The 11152-nt window shown below is 38.2% G+C and overlaps 1 protein-coding gene across 2 annotated transcripts; it reads left to right on the forward strand.

The window, feature by feature from the left end:
- The first annotated feature begins 6619 nt into the window (after window positions 1-6619).
- On the forward strand, window positions 6620-9481 carry LOC116027676. Of its 2 annotated transcripts, XM_031269390.1 has the most exons (3): window positions 6620-6855; window positions 6886-7068; window positions 8050-9481. In XM_031269390.1, the coding sequence occupies exons 2-3, from the start codon at window positions 6973-6975 to the stop codon at window positions 9145-9147; spliced, it is 1194 nt and encodes a 397-aa protein (XP_031125250.1). In that variant the 5' UTR covers window positions 6620-6855; window positions 6886-6972; the 3' UTR covers window positions 9148-9481. The 2 variants fall into 2 exon arrangements, with proteins under 2 accessions (XP_031125250.1, XP_031125249.1); XM_031269389.1 differs by having other exon boundaries at window positions 6620-7068.
- The last annotated feature ends 1671 nt before the right edge of the window (window positions 9482-11152 follow it).

The raw sequence follows: 11152 nt of genomic DNA on the forward strand, positions 1-11152 counted from the left end.
ATGGTAGGTCACCGTGAACAAGCCTATCCTCATGGCAAAAACAAAGCTCCAAAAATTGTGAATATGGACCTTAATGTGGCTCTAGATCTTGACAAGGAAGGAGCCCAACAGGCTGCTTTGCCCAATCTTAACGAAGTCCCGGAGAGTGAAACTACGCGATATGGAGCATGGATGCTGGTGACAAGGAAATCGAAAGAAACGGGGCATCAAAAAGCTTCTAGACGGGCTAAGCAGTCCAGCTCGTCACCTCCCAACAAAGGAAATCAATTTGAGGCTTTTTCGGGTGAAAATGATCAAGTTCTTGAGAAGAATAATGCTAAACAGGATCAGTCTACGAGAGGTAAGTCTTCCAATAAAGCAAAAAGAAATGCTAATTCCATGCATGGTTCTTCGCAGAAAATAGGTAACGTGGCTCCTCAACCCACAGTGGCGCTTGAAATCCCTGACAAATCCATACTAGTCACTGCCACTCATAATCCACCATCGCATAATTGTAGAAATCGAGGTGGTTCCATTCTGCATGGTCGTGGTTCGTACATAGGTGGTGGGCGTGGAGGTCTTTCAACGCGGTTTGAGTCATCCACGATTAACAAATGGCTGGATCAAAGGGATTCGTCTAGAATTTTTCAATTTGGTGGTTCAGCGCATTTTTCTGACAATCAGGTTCCCAGCACGTCTGGTGTCAAGGAAACAGAAGTTAATTTTGATGTCACGCACGGGGAAGGCAGTTTCCAGACTTCCTCTCTTGCGGTGATTTTCCAATGAAGCTTATCTCTTGGAATTGTAGAGGCGTTGTCAACGAGCGTGTTAGAAAGCACAGGAAAGAGCTTTTAATCACGTCCAAAGCCGACGCCTTTTGCCTCCTTGAGATTCGGTTTCCCAATACTAAGGGAATGATTAACTTAACTAATAGTTTGGGCTTTACTAATTACTTTATGGTTGAGCCGATTGGTTTTGCTTGTGGGTTGCTGCTCTTCTAGAAACAGGGTCATTTGATTTGGAGGTGATTAGCCACTTCACTCAAGCCATACGAGAGTGAAGTGGGGGTTGGAAGAAGTTTTCTTCACCTTTGCCTATGTTAGGCCCAATCTAATGGATAAGAGTAGGTTTTGAGAGAATTGCAAAATGTTTGCAAACACCATGCAGGGTTCCTGGGTGATGCTCGGTGATCTCAATGATATTTCTTCAGTGGAGGAACAATGGGGAAGTGATACGATTACTATAATATCAGTCAACAACGGTTTGTTGATGCCTATAGTAGTTGTGCCCTACTAGATCCTGGCACATTAGGTTCTAAATTCACTTGGTGTCGATTTGTTGGCAACCGTGTTATTCAAATGCGTAGATTGGACAAAGTTCTATAGAATGTTGAGGCACAATTGGCTTTCCCTGAGGCGAAGATGGTGGTTCTTCCTCGTCTGTACTCAAATCGTAATCCTATCATTTTCATAGATGAAGCGGGTGTTCCTTCTCCCAGTAATGCCCGTCCCATGTGCTTTGGGGTTGCATAGTTAACTAGAGATGATTATAGGGAAATCTGGAGTGCGGCAACTAGCTCAAGAGATCGCAATATTGAAGAAATCATTGTTGATGTCTCCAAACAAAGCTTCCTATGGAACCGCAATGTTTTTGGCAATGTCTTTAAAAGAAAAAGGTAGTTTGAGGCGAGGATCCTTGGGGTCCAACAAGCATCCGATTATGCTTCATCCAGGAATCTTCAGGTGCTTGAACAACGGCTCATAAAAGACCTTAACAAGGTTCTTGATCAGGAGGAGGCCCTTTGGTTTCAGAAATCTAGAATGGATTGGATTAAAGACGATGATATGAACACTCGCTTCTATCACAACTCAGTGTTAATCAGACGAAATAAGAGTTGCATTAGATTTCTTAAGTTACAGGGATCATGGTCTGATAACCCGGTGGCCGTGTCTAACCACATTATTGATTATTTTTCATCTCTTTTTTGCAGGATTGCGCGTGATGAAGAGATTATGATGGCAACGGTGGAGGAATTCAATAGAATCTCCAATACCCAAGCTAGTAGTTTGACTCGTAGAGCTCCAATTGAATGAGTGAAGAAGGAGGTATTTGGTATGAAAAAGTTTGGTAGCCCTAGACCTGATGGGATCTCAACCCCTTCTATTAATATTTTTGGGAAGAAGTTGGGCCATCATTGACTAACATGGTCAATCAAACGCTGTGTACTAGCTCTGTTCATAAGTCCCTCTTCCAAGCCTTTATGACTTTAATCCCAAAGAAGGTCAATCAATCTAGAATCAGCTACGGACTTCAGACCAATCATGCTCCTCAATGTTGCATTCAAGGTGATCTTCAAAGTCTTAGTTAATCGGTTGAGACCCATTATGTGCAGTTTAATTGGTCCTCACTAGAATACTTTCCTCTTGGAGCGGTCTACGCTTGACAATGTGATCCTTACTCAAGAAATCATACATTCGATGAATAGAAAAAAGGGGAGGAAAGGTCTCATAATCGTCAAAGTCGACCTTCAAAAAGCTTATGATAGCGTCGATTAACATTTCCTTGAGGAGACCCTTGACATATTTGGCTTCCCTAGAAGGATCATTGACCTCATCCTTTTTCTGGCTAAAAGAAAGTGACATCTTCATCATGTGGAACGGTGGCCGGCTCCCTTCCTTTGTTCCTAGTCGAGGCCTTCGACAGGGAAACCCATTATCCCCTTATCTTTTTAATCTTGTAATTGAAAGGCTTGCTTATGATATTCGGCATGAAGTGTCAACAGGCTCATAGAAACCAATCTACATTTTGCGAGGGGGTGTGGGTATCTCCCATCTTTTTTTCGCAGATGATCTCATGCTCTTTGGGGAAGCTTTAGAACACCAAGCCAAGAGGATAATGGATTGCCTTACCCGTCTTGGCAAGGTCTCAAGGATTAAGGTAAATTCGTCTAAATCTCAGATTTATTGCTCACTTAATACTAGTGCAGGTTTAAAGAGACGTATAGCGGACGTTTTGGGTATGCCTCTCTCTTATACTCTTGACTCGTATCTCGGGATTCCACTTCTCAAGAAAAGGGTGTCCAAAGACATGTTCAACTCTGTCATTGACCAGATGAGACGAAAACTTGCCAAGTGGAAACCTAGCTCGCTTAGTATGGCCAGGGGGAGAGTCATAGTTCAATCATCGCTTGCCATGATTCCTACCTATAGCATGCAAACTATGGTACTCCCATCTAGTACATGCAAAGATATTGACAAGATTTGTAGAAACTTCTTCTTGGGGCACTCAGATGATAGTAGAAAAATCTGTAAACCTCGAAACCTGGGAGGTTTGGGTCTTAGAAAAGCAAAGGATTTTAACCTGGATTTTCTCACTAAGATGGCCCGGCAAGTCCTTACTAATGAGGACAAATTATGGGTAAAAATCCTTAAAGAGAAATATATCATGGAGGTGGATTTTCTCAACGCCCAACCCCGTAACGGATGCTCCTGGGGATAACACTATATTTTGAAAGGAAAATCAATTCTTGAAAAGGGTGTGAAATGGAATATTGGTACGAGCATTTCTGTTAATTTCTAGCACGATTGGTGGATGGGAGAGACGCAACTAGCTAATGTCCCGAACTTGGTGGTGCCGCACAACATGGATGACATGCATGTCAATCAATTTATTATGCAGGACAGAAGCTGGAATATTAACGCTTTTGAATCAGTCCTTCCGATTAGCATTCTCAACTCTACTCGGGCTACTCCGATCTCTCTTAGCCCCAACTTGGGCGATACTTGATCATGGACACATTTAGGTACCGGAATTTTTTCTATTAAATGTGCTTATTCTCTTATCGCAGGGCATATGGATGAGGCTTCTAAGCATAGCTGGATTTGGGATATTACATGCACGGAGAGAATCAAACTTTTCATGTGGAAGGTGTTAGAGAACAGTCTCCTAGTCAATTCAGAGAGAAATAGACGTGGATTAACTGAGTCTGGGGAATGCCCGATTTGCGACAATGGAGATGAAATGTTGGACCACCTTTTCAAGCGTTGCACTATGGCGGTGGATTGTTGGAGTATCTCAAATGCTCCTCTTGGCTTCAATGCGACGTCTCATGCTCCCCTAATAGATTGGATTCAACTTAACTGTAATGATGAAACGCAGACATCCATGCGGCATTAATTGGAAACTTCTCTTCACTCACAAACTCTGCAATCTTTAGAAAGCTAGAAACAGTTTCATCTTTAACAGCATCCCGTCTCTAGCAAGGGATATCATAAGAAGTGTCACTCGCGACTCCATAGATGCTTACCAGTGCCTCCTTAAACGTTATGGGCTCTCTGTTGGGAAACAAATTTGGGTGAGTTGGTCCCCTCCTCAACATGGTTTTGTTAAACTTAACTCAGATGGCGCTAGGAAGCCTACCTCGGGGATGGCTAGTGCTGCAGGTGTTCTTCGGGACCATAATGGCTAGTGGATCGTGGGTTTCACCTCCAAAATTGGCCTAACCAATAGCTTCATTGCGGAATTATGGGGCCTTAGGGAAATGCTTCTTATTGCTAAAAAACGAGGCTTCAGTAAGATCATTGCAAAAACTAACTCTTATTCGATGGTTCAGGCCTTGAATAAAGACTCAGATTCCAGACCTGAAGTTGACACATTGATTGTGGACTGCAGATTCATCATGAAGCAATTCCCAAAATGCGTGATCACTCATGTTTTTAGAGAGGGCAATCAATGTGCAGACTACCTTGCAAACATGGGCTAAGACAGCTAGTGGGGCACCTCGATCTTGAATCATCCTCCTGACAGAGTTAAGGCTATTCTTGATCGTGATGCCAACAACATTGCCACCAGAAGAATCTACTAATCCTCCTGGGTCTTTCGACCCCTCTTACGCACCAAAGATAAAAATTAGATGTTAATATGTAAAAAGACCTTTAAGGACATTTGGATAAAAATATATTATTATTATTGTTATTATTATTATTATTATTATTATTATATAAAAACAAAAACAAGATGACAACAACAACAACAACAAAACAAAGAGATGTGGGATATTAGAAGATCCCACATTGAAAAGAAAATGTGCACAGAGTCATTGAGCTACTCTATAAAGAGGAGCTCAACGCTCGTCTTCCCTTTACCCATCCGATGTGGGATCATCGGATGGGCAAAGGGAATGGAACCTAAGGCTCCTAAAATTTTTGTTTTAAAGATTTCTCATGGCGTTTTGGAAAAAGAATTTTTCTTTTCACCAAAATTCCATTTTGAAACGCGGCTAATTGCTACATTTCAAATTTTAATGGTTTGGAGCAATTCTGTTGCTCAACCCATTGTTTATCAAGCGGTCTTTTTAGTGTTTAGACATGGTTAAAATGTTGAAAGTGGCAAATCTATCATTTACCAAGCAAGATATTTTTCTTCATTTTCTCTCTCCCTCTCCACTCTATGTGGTCTATAACATGAAATTGATTAGATATAAATAAAAAAGACTCTATTTTCATATATTACTCGTGAATTGATCAACAATATCTAATAAAATAATGGCATATTAAATAGGGTATTCTGGTATATTATCGCTCTAATGAAAATATAAACTAAAAATAGTGCAAGTAGTTTTAAATTTTAACAAAATTTGTCAATTAAGTACCAAATTTAACATAATGATTATTACTTTTTGGTTAGACATAATGATTCATTTAAGTATAGTGAGTTCAGAATTAATTTTAAAAAAAGTTGACAGAACAATATGCAGTGTTATTACATGAAAAATTTTCATGATTGAAATTTATTTTAAGACTAATAATTTTGAAGTTGAGATATTCAATTGTGGCATTTATTTTTCGGCCAAATAATTAATAGTTAATCAAAATCATTAAAAGAATCATTTATTGCTAATTCCAAGGTTGATAAAAATCAACATATACACACAGACAGACACAAAAAGCTGTCTTGAGCCAGTCAATGGACGCGTTTGGCGACAAGAAATGGCCATATGTCCTTAACGTTGGGGAAATGACAAAAAAGGGTCCTGCTTTTTTTCTTTTTTTCATTTTTCTTTTAATTTTGATTTCAGTTTCGCTAGACTAATCCCAAATCCACGTGACCCCACTTCTAAAGCTTCTACGGAGGTAAATCATGAATCGCTCAATTATGACAAATTATTGTGTGGATCATAATAAAAGTACATTTTTAATATACTAAAAGTATATTATTCGTATATTGAATGTAAATTATACAAAATAATATATTTTCCATGAATACAATGTACATTATTAATATACTAAATGTACAGTTTTAATATACAATCACATACTGTGTGGACCATAATGATTGCTCAATCATCTTGCAAGTCAGATCATAATCTTTGTGTGCCTACCAGGGATCCAATCTTAATCTTTCATTATAAGTGAACCAATTTTTTCATATATAAATTTAGTGGAATTCGGATGTACACTATGACCACTAATCATAACTTTTAAGTTAGACGATGAACCAGTTGGGTTTAAACTAGGGGAAAGGTCCAGTTTTTTTATACGGAGAACCCAATCAAAGCATGGGTGGGTAATATCGTCAAAGAGTAAAGGGATATTCTGCCAGTTTGAAAATTCAGGAAAATGCATATTAATAGGCTGGAGAAGTGGGGTAGAAGACAAGAGAAACGGCTTTCTTGTTAATTTTTCTCATTCAGAAATCAGAACTGCCACCCATTCACCAGGGAGGCTCCAATCATCTATATTCCAGGCGTTCCTCTTGTTCATCATTCAACCACTTTCCCCAATTCCTTTGTTTCTTCTTAATAATCTCTCCACATTCTGGGCAATTTTTTCCTTCTTCGGGACTGGGTTATCTCCAGTTTAGCCAATTAGTTTGTGGGTTTGATTGCAATTGCAATTGCAAGTGTGGGTTGATTGATTGATTGATTCGGATTTGATCTGTTAATCGGTAGGGAGCGGAATATTTTTTGCTCATAGAGGGAGGAGAAGGGGGTCGATGAGCATCCCTAGATTTTGGGAAAAAGTTTACATGAAGATGGTTGAAGGGGGATCTCGTTACTGTTCCAAGAAGAAGGATGATATCTGCAGCGGGGTAAGGCTTGAGATTTATTTAATTTCTCTTTTTTCACGCTGTATTAGTCTATTAGATGGTTGTGAAGTTTCAACCTTTTCTTATATTCTCCTCTCTCTCTCTCTCTATGTATATATAGTTATTTATTTTAAGGATATATGGGTTGTGATCAGATTTTGGGTTTGTCTTTCTGATTATCTTGTTGTGGTATCTTATTTCAAAATTAAATATTGAAAATTGAAACAAATCATGTGATGTTTGTGTTCGAGCTTTTGAATTTCTCTGGGATTTGCTTAACTAATTTTGCTTGCAGACAGAGGGTTAGTATGGCATCATAGGGGGGGGGAGGGGGGTTCATTGCTCTGAGATATAGTTTTTCTTCATTGAATGGTGCTGTTTTGGATTATGCCTTTAATGAAGTGGTATAGTGATATGTGGCCATTTCCCTTTGTCCAGCATATAATAGCATATATAAACATAAGTACATAAATGTGAAATCCAACTATCATCCTATCCTTTTATTTAGATGGCATGCTTCAATTTCGTATCAGAGCAGGTTATGGGTTGGAGCTCTTCAAAAAGTAACTTGCTCAGACAGCCGAGGGGGCGTGTTGAGCATATAATATACTAGTATAAACATAAATGTATCATCCAACTATTAGCTTAGACATTTTCTTGAGATGGAACACATGATATTAATAATTTCTTCGATTTGGCAAATAAGAACTGCATAATTTTGGAGTCCTATGTTGTTTCCATTGGAATTCTTCATTCCATCTCATGCATAGATTGATGTATCAATATCGTGTCTTATGTGTCTTTTTATATTGGGTTTGGATTGTCTATTCATTTATAATAATCTCTGCTTCATTAGATGCAATTGCAGTTCCATATGCTCTATTTGAAATTTGGAATGGCCTTTCTTATGTATGTAGTCACTCGCTTTTGTTGAATGCTGGTGGTCATTCCTTGTTAAGATCTAACAGTCGTCACTATCTGCAGGAATCGGGTCGTGGATTAAGCGTGTCAAGATTAAAATGTTTTCTGCGAGGCCTGGACTTGAAAGTTTTAATCTTCCTTTTTGTGCTGGTACCTACTTGTGTCTTTGGAATCTATGTTCATGGGCAGAAAATCACCTACTTTCTGCGGCCTTTATGGGAGAAACCACCTAAGCCCTTCAACGAAATCACTCACTATTACGATGAGAATGTGTCGATGGAGAAGCTCTGTAAACTTCACGGTTGGGGAGTTCGAGAGTTCCCAAGGCGTGTCTATGATGCAGTATTGTTCAGTAACGAGGTGGACATGCTTAACCTAAGATGGAAGGAGTTGTACCCTTATGTGACAGAGTTTGTTTTGCTCGAATCGAATTCAACATTCACTGGACTGCCAAAGCCCTTGTATTTTGCTAGGAACAGGAAGAATTTTACATTTGTTGAGCCACGGCTAACTTATGGCCAAGTTCCGGGGAGATTTAAGAGGGGAGAGAATCCTTTCGTTGAGGAGGCTTACCAGCGATTGGCGTTGGACTATCTTCTCAAGCAAGCCGGTATTCAGGATGATGACTTGTTGATTATGTCCGATGTTGATGAAATACCTAGTCGACACACTATAAACCTCTTGAGGTGGTGTGATGATATACCTTCGGTCCTGCATCTTCGACTGAAAAACTATCTTTATTCATTCGAGTTCTTCGTTGATAACAATAGTTGGAGAGCTTCGGTCCATAGATACCAATCCGGGAAGACAAGGTACGCTCATTATAGACAATCGGACGACATTTTGGTTGATGCAGGGTGGCATTGTAGCTTTTGCTTCCGTCGAATTAGTGAGTTCATCTTCAAGATGAAAGCATATAGCCATTGCGACCGAGTAAGATTTTCTCATTTTCTGAACCCGAAAAGGGTCCAGAAAGTAATTTGCCAGGGGGATGATTTATTCGATATGCTACCAGAGGAGTACACATTCAAGGAAATCATCGGGAAGATGGGACCGATTCCCCATTCCTATTCTGCTGTTCATCTTCCATCCCAACTTTTTCAGGATCCTAACACGTACAAATTTCTCTTGCCCGGGAACTGCTTGAGAGAAAGCGGATGATGATCAACCGAGAGTCATGAGAGTACTTGAAAAATTCTCGTGAAGTTTTCTTGGCAGCATAGATGACTCCACTCCACAATGTACCTAACTCCTCTGCTGTATCATCCTCTAGGATAGTGTGGAATGTATTGATGAATTCTTTGACTTGTGAACGAACAAAAGAGTTGTATATAACATTGATGATTGATAGAGCATGTTCGTCGAATGAGTATATGAAACTTGTTATGTCTGCATAGAATTAGGCATTCGGATGATGAGGGCTGCTGCTTTTTGTATACAAGTTTTTGTCAATTTTGTTCCTTAATGTTGATGATTTTGATGGTCTTCCCTTCAAGTTTTTTAACCTCTCATTAATGTTGCTATTTCAACTTGAGAGTTGAGTGAGCATTTAGGTTTAGACCCTAAAAATGAAAGCCTGTAAAGAGTAAGGCAGGGTCTGAGTGTTTTTTTTTGGCACTACAATTACCTTTACTTTTGACCATTAAGCTATGCCTCGAGGCTTTATTCATTTGGTAGCACCAATTATTGAAGTCATGCTCATAGAATGCACATGCAAATATGCAATGATGAAAACTGAAGGCAGATTGAGCGATTCGCAATTTATCTCCTCTAGCGTTTTGGGCACGGGTTCTAGAGGCTTAAGATTAGTCTATAATGCTTGGACATTCCTATAGTTGACAACTCTTCTTTATATAGTAATTCGACCTATTGCTCCGCATCCCCCCAAAAATTTACTAGGAAGAAAAAAATAAAAAGGATCGAACTACCTACTTATTATTCGGAGGTGAATCATAGAACACCAAAAGCTGTGGTATCTTATGGACCTAACATAGGTCATATCCCTCACGACATAAGATTGAAAGATCCAAACCTTCTTCTTTGGAGCGGAAATGGACGTGGCCAAAACATATAAAGATCGTAACCTTTGAGTCTACATAAGGTGCTTTCGAGTTCTTAAGAGTTATAAGAGTTTATAGATTCCAGCGAGGAGTTTATAGAGTTTTGGAGACTTAAGATTAGTCTAGCAAATGTTCTAAATTGAGTGACTCAGGATTTACTTCATCTAGTGCTCTTAGGCAGAGGTTTCGAAGATTTAAAATTAATCTAACAAGGAATTCTGGAGACTTAAGATTAGTCACATAAAAAAAATAAAAAGAGAAAAAGGGAGATTTAAAATTAAGTGATCGCTAAAAGAAAAAAAGAAAGAAAAAAGATTAATGGGTATGGTTGAAAGTCAACACGTATCAATTATTACCATTGCATTGACTTGACTTGGTCTTATCACCCAACTTCTGACATAACCTATCATGCTTTTTGCTAAATACTGGTTTTATTTACTCGTATTTATTTTACATATACTTGTAAATGTGTCATTTTCGGAATTTTCTGTGTATATCTCAATGTGCTTGCAACTATATTCCATGTAAGAAAGTTTATGAGAACAAATTAGGATATCAATCTTAACTTGAAATTGATAGGCTAACCTGATAAGTCTTAAGATCGGAACTGACAACTTGTAATTTAGTAAGGTAGTTTGATAGTTCAAGTCATTTAAAATTATTCTTGTTTCACAAGGGATGTGGAACAAAATATATGAAGAATTTATATGTAATTATAAGCTCATTTTTAGTAATTCTAATTAAATTTGTAAATGAAATTATAATAGATTTATTACAAAAATAAAGTATTTTGTATAAAAATTTAAAGAAAAAAACTTATTTTAATTATTACATTATAGTATAAATATATTAATTTTTTAGTTGGAATTTAGAAATGGAGGTGTATATTGATTGAATGATGTATAAGTTTATATTTTAGTGTAAATGCACTAGTTTATCAAAATTGAAAGTTCATAATGTTAAATTAAAAATGTCAAAAATTTTAGTTGAACCTACCCGATAAGTCTAAAACCCAATAGGGTTACTCTGAAACTGAACTGTCTGACCTGATTAACCTCCCAATCTACGTATTCTTTATAGTATTGTAAAATGTTCAATTTAAACAT

The sequence above is a fragment of the Ipomoea triloba genome, chromosome 8 (assembly GCF_003576645.1).
Source record: "Ipomoea triloba cultivar NCNSP0323 chromosome 8, ASM357664v1".
Taxonomy (NCBI): Eukaryota; Viridiplantae; Streptophyta; class Magnoliopsida; order Solanales; family Convolvulaceae; genus Ipomoea; species Ipomoea triloba.